The 19647-nt window shown below is 27.0% G+C and overlaps 1 protein-coding gene across 4 annotated transcripts; it reads right to left on the bottom strand.

Moving 5' to 3' along the window:
- Positions 1-5936: 5936 nt before the first annotated feature.
- On the bottom strand, positions 5937-9662 carry LOC103495856 (probable serine/threonine-protein kinase WNK9). 4 transcript variants are annotated; one of them, XM_008457537.3, is made up of 7 exons: positions 9244-9662; positions 9114-9151; positions 8775-9002; positions 8442-8662; positions 7677-7834; positions 7159-7597; positions 5937-7061 (listed from the first exon to the last, which is right to left on the bottom strand). In XM_008457537.3, the coding sequence occupies exons 1-7, from the start codon at positions 9316-9318 to the stop codon at positions 6016-6018; spliced, it is 2205 nt and encodes a 734-aa protein (XP_008455759.2). In that variant the 5' UTR covers positions 9319-9662; the 3' UTR covers positions 5937-6015. The 4 variants fall into 4 exon arrangements, with proteins under 4 accessions (XP_008455759.2, XP_050940746.1, XP_050940747.1 ...); XM_051084789.1 differs by lacking the exons at positions 8775-9002; positions 9114-9151; positions 9244-9662 and adding an exon at positions 8212-8276 and having other exon boundaries at positions 8442-8590; XM_051084790.1 differs by lacking the exons at positions 8442-8662; positions 8775-9002; positions 9114-9151; positions 9244-9662 and adding an exon at positions 8157-8282.
- Between the last annotated feature and the right edge of the window lie 9985 nt (positions 9663-19647).

Here is a 19647-nt window from a genome sequence, read left to right on the forward strand (position 1 = left end):
AATTTAAAATATTTTTGCAACATTTAAGCGGTAGGAAACCAAATAAATAATGGGTAAAGTTAATATTTATGAGCTTAGATATTAAAATTGAAAAATAAAAAATTAATGTTTATTTAATAATTTTTATATTGAGACATTTTTAAAAGTAACAAAATAAATTAAAATATTTACGATCTATAACAAAATTTTGAATTCTATCGATGATAGAAATTGATAGACTTTTATCACTGTCTACCAATACCACTGATAGAAGAATATCAATGTCTATCAAATGTTTGTTATCGGTAGAATATGAAATTTTGCTATAGCTTGTAAATATTTTGTCAAATTTGCTATTTCTGATAATTTTTCTTTTATTTTTAGATTTTATTTACATTGATCGTCATAATGATGTATTTTATTTTAGTATGTTTAAATTAAGTACTAAAAATTCAATGATAATAGTTTATATTGTACAAGTTTTTTTATTTTATGAAAAGAAAATAATTAATTAGTAAAGCAAACACATAACAATGAGCTCATTAAATATTGTGGGTTTGCATCAAAACAATAGAATAAAAGAAGAAGAATAAGTTATTGTTTGTTACATTCAATCATATAAAAGACAAATGTGCATAAAAATTAATTATTGACTACTCCAAGGTAAACTTTAAATTTTAATTAATTAATTAATTTAAAAAAATTGTCTATTGTGGAATTGGAGAAAAATGCCCCAAAAAAAGATTTCCAATAACCTTTACCTTTTCAAAAGTTAGTGTAGAAACTATAAAGAACAAATGGTTCTTTTGCTATTTAAATATGTAATTTTCTTAATTATTATTATTGTATAGTTTTGAATCTAAATTAACTTAGATTATGCTATAATAAATGGATTGTGAGAAGATAATTAAGATCGAGAAGAAATGACTCACACATGGAAGAAAAATCTTCACAAGATTGAGATCGCATTGGTTGATGTAATAATAGTAATGAAAAACAACGTTTTTTATGAACTTTCGACCACACGATTAAGTTGCTCTTGTTTGTCTCCCTTTTGTACAATTTGAGATCAAACATAAACACGTGGAGATATTTGTTTGTTTCCAATAAAAAAAATGTTGTGGGGTTCTAAAATATGTTTTTTTATATTCTTTTTCTTATTTGAAGTGCGTTTGATATGGTAGACTATACAACCACATGTGAGTTGAACTCGAAATACATTACAAAACAAAGTCTTTCAACTTGTTGTGAGTGTTGAAATTTGTCCACAGATTGATTTGGATGGGATGATTCTGTCACCAAAGATGTCCACGGGACGGGGTGAGGTCAGGGATGCCACTCCCCATCTACATGTCTACTCGCCATTTCATTTTTCATCCCTATGAAATTTGGATTAGAGCCGGGATTCCACACAAGAATTCTGTTATTTTCTAAGAAAACCAGTTAATTTAAATAGGAAAATTATAATTAAGCAATTAAATCTATAATTAAATTGTTTATTATGGACAGTTTTATTTGACGATTTGAGTTTAAAGATAAGTGAATGAAATTTTGACCTAAAAAACTTATCAAATTTTTTAGTATAAATAAATAAACATAAATTAAATTATTTACACATATAATCAAAATTTAAATAATGAATTTAAACATATTCATTATTTCTGTCAATAAACAATCAAACTTGAAATTTAAATTTATTATTTATATAAGAACAACTACATAACCTTACCTAACTATACTAAAATAAATAAATCAGTATAACTTCGGAGGGGACGAGGACGGAGATTGAATTTGCCATCCCAGTCCCAAGGGAAAATTTTCCCTCATTCACCATTTAATCAAAGGAATCTTTATCCCGTTGGACATCTCCATTTGTCCCATTCAAATAGATCATCATCCATTTTTATATCTCTCCAGGATGAGACTACGAACAAATTTAGATATTTGAAACAATGATTTTAAATTTATGCATATATTTATCTTTGTGTATCGTACTTCTCACAAAATATCACGTCCATTAGCTGGTTCGAACAACAAAAATTAGTTAAACTAGGTGGAACAAATTGTTGACTTTAAAAAAAAAAAAACATGCATTAAGAAATGTATTGGTATATAGTGGAGTTAGGCTTAAAAAGATTTTCTTACAAATGTATGATCTTTTGGGTTTGGACTATATGCATCACAATTAGGTCAAAGTGTTTTTGTTCATATTTTTAAATTTCCATCTTTAGTTGTAGATTGGGAGACTAAAAAAAGATGTTTGAAGAGATCCCTGAAAATAGATTTGAAAACAAAACATGTTTTATATATTAGTATTAGTTGTTGGGTTATTTAAGGATTGGATTTTACTTTTATCATTTATTTTTAAAAAAATAAGTTATTTAACTCGAAGAATTTGTATATTTAGGCTCTTTTATTAGAAAAATTGTCAAAAATAAAATATTTACATTTCAGAGTAAGCATAATGAATTTTGTCTTTTAGTGATTTTTGTTATTTGAATTGTGAACGGGTTGTCAATTTTCATTATTTTAAAATTTTTTCTATTTTTTAAAAAACCCTTTATTACTTAATTTAATTAATTCAATGATTTAAAATGTTAAAAAAAATTTGAAATTAAAATAAAATATTAAAAATTCAAAGACTAAACACAAGATATATTTAAAGAAGTCCAAAAAAATTTAAAAGGTATATTAATCGAATTTAAAATTATATTAAAGCTAAAATTTAAAATGGTAAAATAAAGAGAAAATAAGCTGAAATATTTTTTTTTACTTTTTAATTCAATACACTAGAATTGTATGATGACCATTAAATACAAATTTATAGTTTTTGTGTACCAAAGTTGTTTAGAATTTTTTTTTACCATTCGTGAAGTGTGGGTGAAATAATCAAACCTCTAACTTGAAAGTTGAAATACAATATAAATTTTAGGTTTAAATACTATTTTTTGTCGTTGTACCTTAAGAATTGGATCATATTGGTTTAAATACTCTTAAAATGTTCATTTTAGTCTCTATATTTTTAATTTTGGTTCGTTTGGTTATATTTTCAAATTCTTTATTTCGGTCATTGAGCTTTAGAAAGCAACCATTTTGGTCCTTCCAATTTTACTTCATTTTTAAAGAATCAAAATTGTCACTTTTTGAAGAATTCAAGGAAAAAAAATAAACATAACCTAAAAAAACCAAATTTGAAAGTAAAACGACCATGATAATATTACATGGACCAAAATAAACCAAAATGAAAAGTATAAGAAACCAAAATGAGTATCTTAGAAGTACACGAATCAAAACGAACCAAAACTAAAAGTACATAAACATATTAAAGTAGTATATAAACCTAAGTTTCAAATCATTTGAGTTATGTTCATTTTAGCAATTATAAAAGAATGTTTTGAGCTTAAAGTCTTATCTTCATATTAAAGATCATAGTGGTGTAAGGAATATGATTTTCTTTTTTTTTTTCTTTTTTTTTTTGTTTAAGAATATAAAGAGTATATTATTTTCAATTGAAAAGTATAAAGTAGAAAGAAACCTAAAGGCAATCCCACTTCTCAAAATGACAACTTTCACAATATCAAGATATACCTAACATCACTATCAAAGTACAAATTCCATTAGTATCTTAAGAATTGAAAAGAAAAAGAAAAAGAAAAAACCAACATTGTCAACAAAATTTACCCTAAATGACCTTTTCTTTACATTGTACTAAATTAAAAATTTCTTTACAATGAGATATATATAAGAAGACTTACGTATAGGTTTAACTTGTAGTGATTATCATTTTGTATACCGTATTAAATAAATTTCCTTTTCTTTTAGTACAACAAGTACGTGAATGAAAATTTCAAGTTAAAACATTTGAACTATCTTCACTTCGACAAAGAAAATATATGATTCGTACTATGTTTTCTTACTAATTTAGTTTGTGATATGAATGTCCTGCAAATTAAATATTAAGCTCCACTAGTTAATCCACTTTCTTTCAATCTTTTTTTACCATTTTAATGACAGTAAGATTTAGGTACTACTTAGTAGCTTATTATTTAGACATCTATACTTTTAGACCAAACCTAACATTATCAAAATATAGGGATCAAATGAACAGTAAAACCAAAATGAATATACGGATCAAGATGAACTAGACTCTTACATACACAAACGTACTTGAGAAGAATAATTTTTTTTTTGTAAATAATTAAAAATAAAAAAAAAATTTCCTACAAAGACGACTACTTTTCGTTTTACGTGTAATAAAAGAAAAAGAAGAAGAAGAAGGAAAAAAAAAAAAGAATAATTTCCATTTCTACATAAAATGGTCAATAACCTAAATCAAAGGTAAGATGTGTGTATACATTTTAAATATTAAATTCCCTATCTTTCTTTGTCACATAGAGACGTGCGTGCATATATATATAGTATTACTTATCGAGTCAAATTTCTTAATTACTTAATAATTATAAAAGGGTTTCTTTTTCAAATTTTAAAATTTAATTATTTGCTTTAAAAGTTGAAGTTATTTTATTAAGATTTGGTCCAAAGTTCTTGATTATTATTATGTTTAATTATCTTTAATCAATAGTTTATTTAGATATTGAACCTTCTCAAAGGTTTCCTTTTTCATGTTATAATTTGATATGGTACTTATTGTACAATAAACTAAAAGCTAATATCACTGTATTTAATAATATATTTGATTTGCATTAAGTTAAAGTACATCCATGATCTACTTCATTTTTTTAAAATATTATTTCTAGTGTGACAATAATATATGTAACATACCTATTACGTGCAAACAAGGGTACCGAAATGTATCAATGACATTATCAAAATTATCACACCAACATTTCTTTTCTAAACTATGAAAATTCAATTGTGCATTTTCCTCTTTAACAAATTCAATGATATCATTTCTTTATCAAATTAATAATCTTTATAGGACAAATGGTATTAGTATTTAATTATTTTTCTTTGTAATTGTGGTATTTGCTAATTAAAAAGCAAAATCAGTATCTATGTTAGGTTTCTCTTCTTGCTTATTGATAGGGAAGATATGAAAAATCCATAAAAACTCTGTTGAACTCAACCAATGTCATAAGACAATTGTTTGATTCACAAACCTTTGATGTCAGTAACATAGGTCTCGTTTATTCATTTATGCAATATCCTAGCTATATGGGTGATGATGTGACTATGATTGCCAATATGGGTTTTATAATATAAATATTATATTATACAAGTATGTGAATTATGATTCATATCATAATGTGGACCAGAGGCAATGCCACAAGTGTAAATGAGGTTAATGTGTGGACCATAAGAAAAGGTGGAATGATCTTTCTAGGTGATGTGGATAAACATTGTGAGAAGAAAAGTGAGTGTGCATGACCACATATAAGGAAGAAAAGGAAAAGCAAAGGTCTTTTTGAGAACTTGGCCCTTCACAGCCTATTCAGCAAAATAAACTTTTCTTTAATCTTTAAATGATAGACAACTAATTAAAAAACCCAAAAATGAAACACAGTTTCATCTTTGATTCAGTGGGACCAAATCAATCAAACCTAAAACCAGCTTTAGAAACTTTTTCTATGAGATAAAATCTGAAACAAAATGGTGGAGCTCGATAGCTTTTAAACTAACAAAACCCATTAGTTCAACGTAAATTAAAAAACATAACCTTAGAGAATCAACTTGAGGATAAACAAGGTTCAGTACCAATGTGTTAGTTACATCGAAGGACAGAAGTGCGATGGGAGATGATAGTTTATTACAAGAGAGAAATGATCATAATACAAATCAATATGTGCTAGTTAAAGAATTTATATTATTAGTGTCAATGAGATGCCTTGCTTAGTTGTTTGGAATGTTAGATAACCAATGCAAGCATTCTAGGCACGATACTCGGTGTGCTAAGGCTTTCTTTTTTGTGTGTGTTTGGGGAGGGGTGAGTCAAGAGCTGGTAAATGTGATATATTTATTTGATTTGATTCAAGTGTATAGAATACATAAAAGAATACAAGGAGTGATCTTACATTGTTATATATGAACAGCATCAACTGGGAGAGAGATTGTTCTATGAAGGGAGCTTGGAAGCAACGAACCATTGCAGGCATTTTTAGCAGTTGCAACTTTCTCCACAATAGAGGACTCCACAGCCTTGCGATTTCGAGCCCTTTGCTTGGGCACGTCTGTACTGTAACAGCTATTATTGATATAAACATGGCTATCAGTACTACTTCGGTTCGTGTCTCGACTGGAACTGTCAAGGATTTGGTTGTGGTTGCCTCGAGGAGTTTCATTTTCCATCTTTTGTTGTTTGTCTTCAGAACTTGAAGATTTTGAAGAAAGATTTAACTGTTGATCTCTGAGCTTGTTTAATTCTAATTGGTACTTGGCCTTAATCCATCTCATTTCTTGTTGGACATCATTCTCATTAATATCGGGAGGAGAAGGGGTTTCTGAGAAAGAAAGAGAATTCATCAAGCTCCTAAGCGTACGTCTCGTATTAGGAGCGGTTTTACTTTCCATGATCATTTCTTTTGTGTCTGTGTCTGTAAGTGGTCGGTCTGTTTTCTCGTAATCTTCATCTGAATGGCTTTGTCGTGAGCTCATTGAACTAAGTTCACGGCTTTCATGATGTCCCCATATTTCAGGATAATTCAGCCCACCAGGATGGCTGGACAAATTTGGTGCTTCCTCTGCTGTATGATGCCCTGACTCGTCAGCTTGATACATTATCTCCTCAAAACGACCATGCATTGAAGCATATCGATGTCCACAACATTGAGCTACCTCTGAGTTCTTTCCATCACGATTTCTCAACATAAGACCATTTGAAGCACTGTTGTAAGTAGAAGGAGCACAATTATGACAATAGCTTTGGTTTGCAAAGCGGGGCGTTTCCTCAATTCCCGGACCTGGCCTCCATTCAGGCACCAAGGAAGCAATTTCTCCATCGATCATATCAGCAATTCTTGTTACGTCTTGATCTGTCATATCCAGCTCCGCAACCATTTCTGTCGCGACACTCAATGCTGTATCTGTCTCTACATCAAATGGGAAATAAATGTTCCTGATGCGCCCTGCAAAACAAACCGGTTTAAATTCGATATTCGATAGCAGCCAGATGATAATAAAATGTGTGAAATGTAATCAAGAAAAAAGTGAAGATATTTCAACCTTCTTTATCTGCAATTCTAAGTCTTAAGAAGATGCCACCATCTTCGCTCATCTTCCCTTTAATGCTAATATCAACGTCCTCAGAATGTTCACCTTCACAATACTCAAAAAGTTCAATTCCATTGGTTTCATTATCAATTGGATGATAACCAGATTCACTTGAAGCTTCAAAACTATAATCATATGGATATCCAGTACAAAAGGAGCTGTCACTTCTATGAAGTTCTAGATAAGGCTGTCTTATAAGAGGGCAAACATCGTCCAATCCTCTTCCATAATCGACAGGTCTTAGATCATATTCGCCATTATCAACTCGAAGAAAAGGGTCATTCAAAAGCTCTGCTGCTGAGAGCCTATATGAAACTGTAGCCAAACACTTATCGATGAACTGCCGCACTTCGGGATCCTTCACTTTGTACAAGGCATCTGGTTTTTTCCCCTAGAAATCTATAACACATCAATCTTGAGCATACGAACACATATACAAAACATACAAATAGTGAGAGAAATCTTCTTACAGATATGACTTTCTTATAGATTTGAGCAGGATGTGTGCATTCGCTGTACGGATATTCGAAAGTTATCATCTCTAGAATGCACATTCCAAATGAGTATATATCGACTAATTCGTTGTAGGCTTCGGCATACACTTCCGGAGCCATAAACTCAGGTGTCCCTGTGAATTTATAACACTGATTATGAAAAACTTTTACAACTTTCCCTCTTTCCAAAAGAAACATCTCAGATCAGAAATATCAATTTTCATTAAAAAAAAAAAAACAATAATAAAATCAACAATAGCATGAGCAAGGGATATTAGGCTCGTGGTTGTAATAAGCTAGAGTTTGTAGAATCTACATTTGTAAAGTCTTTGAATTATGTTAAGGTATAGATTAAAAAAACAAAGTTGAGTTTATGCAACCGATGTTTACTTTTCTTCCCCTTTAATGAATTCATTTCTTCTTTTCCATTACTGATGTAAAAGAAACCAACCGTACAGGCCGAGAGGTGGTTTCGAAGCACGAGTTTATGTAGTCCGTGGGATTCGCAAACCTGTAGTTTGAGATAAGCAATCCCACATAACTTGGCTTCACACTCTCAGGCTATACAAATCCAACCTGTAAGCCAAACAACCCCTGAAATGAATAGAGTTTCAAGAGGGGATGGAAGAAATGGTTTGGCTTCACAATCTTAAGTTACAAAAATCCAAATCGTACACCGAACAAGCCCCGGAACAAATAGAGTTTTCTGAAGGACACGGAGCTAAAGATCAGAAACCATACCCACACAATGATCAGCATGAGATTTCCTGAGGATGGCTGCAAGTCCAAGATCACCAATCTTAACTTCCCCTTGATTCCCATTAACAAAGATATTGTCACACTTGAGATCTCTATGGATTACAGGAGGCTCGTGGCTATGCAAATAATGAAGCCCTCTCAAAATCTGCCTGCACCAATGCTTCACTGCTCTAATATTAACTCTCTTATGTTTCAGCCTATACCTATGGGACAAGAAACCACCAAAATTTATCAAAAGCCCAACACAGCCTGACCAGAGCTACTAAGATAGCCAAGAAATTACAGAAAACCATCAAAGTTTTATAGAACACTTACTGTCTAAGAGTGCCGGAAGTGAACATTTCAGTAACAAAATTGATGTTTCTATTTGCAATATCAACCCAAGAAGTATAGAATTTCATAATATTTCTATGCTTCAATGTCTTCAAAAGATGAATCTCACAGTAAAGTCTTTCCAGATCTTCAGGACTTTGCAAGAAATCATAAAGTTTAACTTGATTCCAAGCCACCTCAATTCCTTCATATTCGTCAAATGCTCTGTAACTACAACAACCGAAAAAAAAAACCATTAAAATGCTTCAGACAAAGATGCAAATTTCTAGCAAAATGGCAAACTGGGAAGTCCATAAGATGCAAAAGGAATCAAATCCCTACACTGTTTTTGAAGCCCCTTTTCCCAAAATTTCATTGTACTGCAAAAAACAACAAAACCCAACATCAGAAAAAAGGGAAACAAAAGGAGAAAGAAGCTCAGAAAATGAAAACAAGAGAGAAGGCAAATTACTCTGCCATATCTGCCAGTGGGATCAACTTCAACAAATTCAGAGCAATCAAGCTCAAGATCTGAGACACCATCCATTTTCTTTTCTCAAATATTTCAACCCCAAAAGCTTTTGATTCTTCTTTAATATGATTGAACTTGAAAAGGGTTGTTGTTAAGTTCCTAAAAAACACACTACACAAGGAAGAAAAGGAGAGAGAAAGGTGATTTTATAAAATGAAACAATATATTTATTTTTTCCATAACCCTTTTAGAGTGACTGAGTGAGGAAGATGAAGATAGAAAGCAAAGGGGAAATAGAAATAAGAATGAATTATTATAATAATTGTTCAATCGAGAGAGAGAAAGCACGTTAATCCACAGGCAAGAACAGTGGTACCCTTTGAAAGTAGGAAGAAAGAGCCAGCCAACCACCACTTCCCAGAATGTGACAATTATAGAGAGAGAGAGAAAATATTTAAGAAAAATAAAGAGAGAGAAAAAAAAACTAAATAAATTAATAAACTACAATTTAAAGCATTTTTCATGGCAGGATTAATTTATTACAAATTCGAGGATGAGACACCCCAACTAAATTGTTATAAGCTAAAGTTTAATGACTAAATTGTCATCATTACCAAAGTTTCGGAACATATAGACCCCTAACTTATCCCATATAAAGGAGGCTACAATAGTCTACTTAGTTTTAGGTCGTCTGGCTATATAATACTAATAAAGAAAAGTTGCATGACAAAAAAATTTAGAAAAAAATAGTTTATAGTATTTTTTTTTTTTACATATTACGAATAAGACAAGTAATTAATGATATCAGACGACTATTAAAAGGTTATCCGCTTTTAAATTTGTTACTTTTACAATTTAGAAAATGCAGTGACATAAACTCTATTTTATTATAAATTTTTTTGCTATTTTTTTCAAACTAAAACTAAAACAGCTTGTACTTAAACACCTTATTATTACTCAGACTAAAATAATCAGCATCTTAAATACATACAATTATAAACTACAAAATATAATAACCATCGACTATAATGACTAATTCAGTGTTCCAACACATTGCTTAATCTCTAAACTTTGGTTTCTAATGAATTAATCTAAAAATTTTAATTTTGTAACAATTTAGTTTTCAAAATTAGTTATTTTGATCCAATTTCTTATCTATACAAGTAGAACGTCAACTCAATCTCGATAAATAAAAATACTTGTTATTTTTTCATTTTAAAAAGAAAAAAAAGATTCCCATCCATAACCATATTCAACTCCAACCATCTTTTTGTAACAAGAAAGTTTCAATTTTGTTTTATACTTCTTATTTGATAGTAGTCTCCAACAAGGAAAGATTATAAAGATTATGCCAAAACAACCCCTAAAAGAAAATTTTATTTTATTATTGGCATTTTTCATATTTTTGTTCCATTGTTGATTTTCCAATATGATGACTTTTTCAAGGACATAGAATTGTAAAATAAAGATTGCCAATGAGAATTCCAAGAAATATAAACAAGAAAAAAAAAAAAAAAGAAACAAATCCTTTCTTTTCTTTGTCACTATGGTCTCCTTTTTGTAGAAACAAATCAACTTGTGGGTCCTAATGTGAAAAATCCCTTGAAAAAAGGCCAACCTTTTTCCCCTCTGGATTAAAAGGGTTGAAATAACCTCGAGATTAGTAATACAAATGTTAAATGTACGTGGTTTTTGATCACCGGTTAATGTTAAAATTGGTCGGTGGAAAATTTATCTGACATTAAAATTAATAAATTGGAAAAAGAAAGAAAAGAGTTCTCTCGTTTCTTATGTGATTTAGTGTATCCATTAATTCAAAGGTTAATGAGAGGTGTGCGTTATTTTAGGCCACTTCGTGTTTAGGTTTCCAATGATAATACTTATAGTTAATTATAAATGTTACTATTTCGAATTTATCTTGTTACTCGATGTTTACTATTTCATACTCATCTTCTTTCTCTCTTTTTTTAAGATGTTTACTATTTTCTATCATACTATAATAGTTTGTACTCAAAACACAAGTTATTATAATTTAGATTAAAATAGTCTGCACTTCAAACACAAACTATTATAATTCATGGATTATATTAACCACGTACTTTAATAATCAGCTTGACGCTCCAAACTCCCCTAAAAGTTACGAAGACTAAATTAGAAAGTGGGTACAATTTTGAAAACCAAAATCAGACTATTTTTTTAATTATTGGTGATTTGAGTTCATATTATTTCAATATAGAAATTCTCCTGTCGACATTTGAAGTCAAAAATTCAATTTTTCCTCGCCACATATTTGTACAAAAGATATTCAAATGTTGAGTTTTGGTATATTTTTACACATCAGTTTTATAGTTGGGCTCCATTTTTGTCTTCATTTGAATTTTGTTTTCGAAAACAACGCTTGAAAATTGTTATGAATAACAAGAAAATCGAGACTATTTACAAATAATAACAAAAAAACTTAAATGAGTTATAGAAAATTTGATAGATTTTGCTGTATATTGTAAATAGTTCCAACTTTTCGACATATTTGAAAATGTTTTTTTTTCTTTTATGGTTTGATTTTTTGTTTTTTAAAAACTTGATTTCAAGTATTTTTTTTCGAGAGATATTAGTTCCATAACTTATTAAAATTTAGAGATAAGTTTAACGAAACACGAGTTTTAAAATTAAAACAAGTTCATTAAACTAATTATAAAATTAAAAGTAATTTTTTCCCTTGATAGAATCGTTAAACAAGAACTATATATCGATGTGAATAGAATACATGAATGCATTAATTTTGGTAAGTACCTTTCTATATCAATAGATTTTATAATCTAATTTCCTACATAATTATTAAAATCGATATTTTCTATCATCAAATAGAAACGAAACACTCTCATTTTCAAATAGATGAAAATTGACTTAGGAAGTCATCCATCTTGAAATTTAGCTAAGAAAATTTGAGCAAATCAATTTGAATTTTTTTAAAGAGCTTTGACATATTGTCTCTATTTTCTTCACAAAAGTTTTGTAATATGAAGAATATTCTAGACATTTTTCTAAATAAAAGTATAAAAAAAAATTGCATTTATAATCTCTTTTTTTAAAAATAATTTTGAAATTAGTACCACTATTTTAATTAATTAATTAATTAATTACAAAAATTACTACATTTTTCTACACTAACAAAATTTTCAAGCTGATTAAAAAATAAAATAAAATAATTTTAAAAAATGAAACTATAAAAAAAATTATAATAAATGACGGAACCAAGATATTTACAAAATATAACAAAATTTCAGATTTTGTTAATATCTAAATTTTTGTTCATTTTATTATGTTTAAAATTGTACCTCTTAAAAAAAATATCAACCCGAACCTAAATGAATAGGTTAAACCACGTAACTTTTTTATGAAAAGTTTTTTCTATGAAAGTTATTTTAAATTAAAAAGTTACTGAAAATATTTATAAATATGACAAAATATCGTATAGATAATAGTTTGGTGTATTTTGTTATATTTAAAAATATTTTATTTCATTTTAATCTATTACTATATTCTTTTTTCTAAAATAAATAATAAATGGAAAACAATTGAGATAAACCTTTTTTTTTTTAAGGAAAAAAAGAACTATTGCTTTAGATTTAATTGAATTTATTGCTTTGGGTAAGAAGTGTTTTTTAGATTAGGTTGAAAGTTTAGATTTATTTATTGATAGTAATGATGATGAAAATCTCAATTAATTATTGCCATCATTTAAACTCTTTTAGTGGACATAAAATGTGTATAGTTTTCAACCAATAATCCTTAAGCCTTTTTAGACATCCCTAAAAATTATATTATTGGTCACCAAATTAAAAAATAAAAATAAAAAATTCTTTCACTTTCCTCAAATTTTCATGAGGGAATGATGAAATAAATCATGAAGTTATGATTTTAATATTTATATTCTTGTTTAAAAAATGGTTTTGTAATGTGATTGCCTTCATTTTAGATGTCTTGATTAATCATACAATTACCAAAAATTTCCTAGGGTTGAAATTTTTTAATAGATGAAAAATAGAAGTCCGTGTTCTTGAGCGATAAAAAAATTTCAAAAGATTGTAATTAAAGTTTAAAATGTTGATGTCGATGAAAATATTGAAAAAGATGTTGATATTGTTGATAGATATTTACATTTTTTTTTTGTTTTTTCTACGATATAATTGATGTTATCGATTTATCTATTAGGTCGATGTTAAATCAATGAAAATGTGAAAATATTGATGAAAAGTTAATGTCGTGATTGTAATTGATAAGATTTTATTTGGTCGACTTTTCTTTCGTGAATTTAACTGTTAATTCGAAATTGTATTTGTATAATTGCATATTAGTTGATCAACTTTGTTGAACATAAAGTTGCACTAACATTGTTAAAATAATTCAATAAACAACAATGGAAATTAATTGGGCATAGAACAAGATGAATATTTTAACCCATTGAATTCTATACGATTTTAATCATTTTATTTATTTGAATGTTTTTAAAAATAATAAAATATTAAATTTTTTTTTATAAAATATAACAAAATCTATCCAACTTTCCATAACCCATTTAAGCTTTTTACTATATTTTACAAATTGTTGTTTTTTTGCTATCCGTAATAATTTTCTCATATAATCTATATCTATATGTATATTAAATTAAAAGAGAAGGAAATAGGAAAATGTTTGGATTCCATTTTTGTCACTACATTTTTTTTTTGTAAATGACTACTTTGTCCTTCCATCTTTAAGGTACGCCTTTTCAATTGGTGTCTATTGAGAAACGTTTAAACAGTAGAGGGTGCAACCTTATATATATCAATGAGACACACAATTTATTGGGTGCAAGTGATTACTCATTAGGTCATTCAATCTTTGGACAAAACTCTTCAAATTTAAGTGTGTTGATTACGTTTTTAAAAACTAAATGAATATACCCGTTCATATATGTATCCATATAAAAATAGACTTATTGAATTATTACATATTCGTTGTGACATATAATGGTGATGATCATTATTTAATATTTTTGTATTATATATAATTGCATTGTACCATTGCCCACTTATTTTGCCCATCTATTTTGAATTTTCTAATTATAGAAATTTAGAAATAAACCCATAAATATATACAACTTTCATGACATTTTGATATTTTCATCAAAATATTCAAATATTCTTAGTTTTGTGCTCCACACATCATCCATAAAATATTAAAACAAATAAGAACAAATAGTGTAATTTAGTGGGACTATAATATATTTTATCTATTTATTAATTTAGATATATATTTTAAAAATATTTCTCAGGTAGATTTTTACAAAATTGAGTCTTCGACATATTTCTCAATACAGATACTTTCAACGTCATCTAAATATCTATTATGGATGAAAACACAAGGGCCAAATATTTTCAAAGATTTTGAATGCAAAAATTCTATTATTTTCAACGATACAATAGTGAATATTGACGTTAAAAAAAAAAGAAAAGAAAAGAAAAAAAAGGCCCTACAAATAATTTAATAGGGTTTTCATAATGTTCCCCTAAGAGGCAACCAAAATTCCCAAACAAGATGAGTGAGCCATTTGTTTGGATTGGAGGTTAGGGTACACTCAAGTAATCCTTATTTGTACAATTCCCACTTTTTCCCTCATACCATTGTCTCACCCTAATTTTGTTCATACATATTTAATAAACTTTGCTCTATGGTCCTTTTCATTTGGGGCTTTGTTTTAATTAATTGGGCCCTTCATGAAAATTTGCTTTGAACATCAATTAAGAAATATATATATATATATATATATATATTTGCATTGATTAATTAGTTGGTAGTTGAAAACATGAAGTAAGAAATTTTGAGTTATGAATTGGTAGGGTGTGATTGTTTTCTTTTAATATAAAAATATATTTGTATGATTTTTGTATTTTTGATTATGGTTTATAGTGATATTAGTATTTTTAGATTTTGTCAACTTTGATTATACATTTAAATTTTAAAAAGAAAAATGATCAAAAAATTGTAAATTTGATGAAATATTTACAAATTATAGCAAAATTTTAAATTCTTTCAATGATAGACATTGATAAACATTAATATGCTTCTATCAGTTACGTTGATAGACAATAATATAAGTTTATCAGTATCTATCATTGATAAAATTTAAATATTTTAGTTTATTTTACTATTTTTTTAAAATATCTTTAAAAAATCATTTTTCTTTATACTTTTTAGAAATGAATTTGATCTATTTTCTTATATCACAATTTTGCACAACACTAATCTAATATCAAACCTTAATTATGGGGGTTTAATTATAAAAATTGAATTTAAAACGTTTGTTCATACAAAATCTAATTAAGGTCCAACTCGATTTATGTGGCTTAATTATCAAAACAAAAATAAATTATTGTGAATTATTCAAATACAAAATGATCAAGTTTTAATTTTATAATTATATTTATTAAATTTTATAATTATTTATTGGTTTTTTTTTTCCACAAGGAATTTTTCTTTTGGGGAATTATCAACTAAGTGGATAGATTTGTTCCAGAAGGTCTATTAGAATAATTAAAACCCAATTATTCTCTATTAACTTATCAAGGTCTTTTAAAATAATTGATGTGTTCTCTACTAAACATTAAATTATTCAAATATTATATTCTTTCATTCAACAATTCAATTATTGAAAAGATATTTTTGAAAAAGAAAAAAAAAAAAGAAGAAGAACAAGTTGATACATATAGTACGTTTTAGCTTTTCTAAACAAAAGAATAATAATAATAACAATAATGAAATGTTAGTTCATATCAAACAATCATAGACAATACAATATAATTAAATTGTTGATTGACCTAAAAATTAAGTTAATGGGAAAAAATAAATTTAATATCAATACTCTAACTTAAAATCAAACAACAGAAAAATAGAAGTGAATGATTATGTTTGTGTTCGACAATTGTTTGCATGAAAAAGAGGATAAACCTCCGATCTCTTGAGACGGAGCAAATGCTATAATATCGTTAAGTACAAGCTTTTTATGTAGGATACATCTTGAAATTTAAACCTTATAAATTATGACAAATGAAGTTGTAAAATTTTAAGTGTTCATATTAGCATTGAAATTTTGGTACGTATGTATTATAATATATAATGATGCAGAGTTTAATTTAACAAGTCGATAGAGTAGTACAAAATTTAGTTCGAGTATATATGTTTTTTCTTTTACAATTTTGATATCAAATCATGCACATTCAAGAATGTTGTGTAGGTTTTAATTTAGTTTCTACCTTTTTCTAGTGTGAAGAAAATAAAAGAAAAAAAAACTCTCCCACCATTAATTTGTTTGTGATTCAAAATTCTAAAACTAGAAAAAAATTACTTTATTTTATTATACATAGTCATTACCATCGTCATTCTAAACTATACGTATTCTAATAGAATAGACATAACCATTCTTACTTAGAAATCGTAAAAAATAAAATATTTGACAAAATATTATTTCTAAAATTTTATTATATTAATTTGTTAATATTTTTGATAGTTTTGTCATTTACAATAATTTTTTATTTGAAAATATAAAAACTAAATCTTTACCCATTAAGATTTTAATACTAAATTGTTATAGTTAACAAAAGTTCAATGACAAAAAGGTTTCTTTTAACGTAATTTTTTTTTATATGTATATAAGGATAAAATATTATCGTTATTTAGAACACATTACGTACATTTGAATTGACTTTTTAATTTGTTTTTCTTTTTTTATTTTCACTTATAAAAGTTTTTTTTTAAATAATTAGAAAATCAATTCGAACCTCCATTAAATTGTGTAGAATTTAGGTAAGGGACTATATGGATGTCTATCGGTCTTATTCTTTTACTTTTTGTAGTCGATTCGACGAAAGTTTGATATATACACATTATTCTCATCTCTCTTTTTTATTCTATGCTAATTAATTTCATGGATGGGAATAACTACCAACCTTTCAAGTTATATACTGACCTTTACGAATCTCAGAACTTTACACAACTCTATTACGTTTTGAATAAGAAAACTTCATAAGAAATTTATAATTGCATCAATTATACTATTAAACTTTTTTAGAGTATTAGTCATAATTTATTTCGAGAAACATCATTCATGCATTTTTCTCTAATTATCTGTTTTATAGAAATTGACATTACACGTTTTGATAATTCAACACATCTTGACGTCAAGAGTAATTATTATTGGAATGAAATATCAAAATTAATTGACTTAATTATGAAAAATTTGTGAATTTAATTAACTTGAATCATAAGTTTTACAAAATATTGACCAAATAAAATCTAAATCATCATGTAAAGTGATATACTTACAAAAATCTAAAGGTTTAAACTGATACAATTATTAGCTTAGAATTTTAATCGATAAAACTCTCAAAATTTAGGATATAAATTAATATTTATCTAAAAAGATTTATAAACTTTTCGTCTCTTGGAATTTAGCCATCAACCTTATGAAAGGGTTAGAGGCTTTATTATTGGAATGAAAGATCAAAATTAATTGACTTAATTATGAAAATTTATGAATTTAATTAACTTGAATCATAAGTTTCACATAATATTGGTCGAATAAAATCTAAATCATCATGTAAATTGATATACTTACAAACATCTAAAGGTAATTTATTAGTTTAGAATTCTAATTGATACAACTCTCAAAATTTAGGATATAAATTAATATTTATCTAAAAAAAAGTTTATAAGCTTTCTTCTCTCAGAATTTAACCGTCAACCTTACGAAAGGGTTAGAGACTTTACCTCGAGTGCATATTTTATTTTGATTTAATTTGATATATGAACTTGCAATTAGCTAAATGAGATATTATTGATAAGATCCAAAGTTTAAAATGGTTGATTTTAGACAAGAATGTCGATATCTCAATTTTACAAAAAAAAAAAGAAAAAAAAATCAAATTATTTATAAAAGGATATATGATATTTCTTAAACTATATTTGAACCAACAAATAAATACTCTAAACTTATGGAAACAAACTTAAGAATCTTAATTATTTATAGTATAGTGACATTTTTATATGTTTTATGGATTCAAAAATTAGTAAAAAAAATTGTGTAGTAAAAGTCTTTAATCTTCTTCTTTAAATTCATTTCCATGTATTAAAAATCGAAGAGTATGAGGTTAAGCTACACCTATGATTAATCACTATACACATACTCACATGCATGAGTACGAAAAGATAATATCGTTGAAAACTTATTATCACGAAAAGAAATAAAATTGTTTTTTATTAACTTACTTATAGTGAAATTAATAAAATAAACTTCCAAAAACAAATCAATAAAATAAAATCTCACAAGATTCATGGTGAGATGCTTACTTAAATTAATTCAAAATTCTTTTAATTAATAAAAGAAATCATCATAGGATTCCATTTCACATTTAGAGATCTAACATCTTCCATTTCTTAAATGTACAAAAGTCAAGAAAAGAATTATTTTAAAGTGATGAGATTAAAAAGAGACAAATAGGTTATTTGAATTTGTGTTAAATAAATAAATAAATAAATAAAATAAAATAAAATAGAAAAGTAGATTATGAGAAGATAATGATGATGAACATTTGATGTAAATTGGTCAACTTTTCAAAATTTCAAAGTTTGACTCTTTTTTTTTTTTTTTTTTTTTTGCTTTGATTCCGTAAACGCCGTACGAACCAATTAACATGTCTCTAAATTGACAACCTAATCGAATATTCCTCACCCCCAAATCTTATTCGTTTTATAAAATTTTGTATTCATTTTCTCTTCTATATTTTCCTATTTTCGTGAATTTGGTATTCACGTGGAAGATACGTTGGAGTCGTTTTTATTGCGTAGTAAAAAATATTGTATCGATATTTTTTTATAAAACCTACGAGTTTAGTATCTGAACATTTTTTTAATCAAATACCTATTAGACACAAATTTTAACGTTGATAAAGTTGACAAATTATTTACATTTTATGATAAGATTGTGTGTAGTGTGAGTTTTTGCTGTAAAATGTAAATATTTTGTTTTTTTATTAGTCACGTTTAAAATTTTAGGGACATGTTAGATATTTATTTTTGTTGAAAGTTTAGAGGTTTATAAAATGCAAAATAAAAAGTTTAGAGAGCTATCAGATATCTTCATGAATCTAAAGACCAAATAGACAAAAACCTTATAATTTAACGAACAAGCTTGTATTTTAGCTCCGTTTAATAAATATTTGGTTTTTTTGGTTTTTTTTTAATATTTACAAATACATGTCTTCATTTCTAATTTTTTTTTCTTGTTTTGTTATATGTCTGCCTTCAACCCAATGTTGTCAAAACTAAAGAAAGAAAAAACAAAAGTTGTTGAAAACTTGTTTTTGTGTG

The sequence above is a fragment of the Cucumis melo genome, chromosome 5 (assembly GCF_025177605.1).
Source record: "Cucumis melo cultivar AY chromosome 5, USDA_Cmelo_AY_1.0, whole genome shotgun sequence".
NCBI classification, from domain to species: Eukaryota; Viridiplantae; Streptophyta; class Magnoliopsida; order Cucurbitales; family Cucurbitaceae; genus Cucumis; species Cucumis melo.

Coding starts and splice junctions, on each gene's coding strand:
- LOC103495856 (XM_008457537.3), bottom strand. CDS start 9,318: ATGGATGGTGTCTCAGATCTTGAGCTTGATTGCTCTGAATTTGTTGAA. Junction 9,152..9,243: donor CCACTGGCAGATATGGCAGA/GTAATTTGCCTT, acceptor TGTTTTTTGCAG/TACAATGAAATTTTGGGAAA. Junction 9,003..9,113: donor AAAGGGGCTTCAAAAACAGT/GTAGGGATTTGA, acceptor CGGTTGTTGTAG/TTACAGAGCATTTGACGAAT.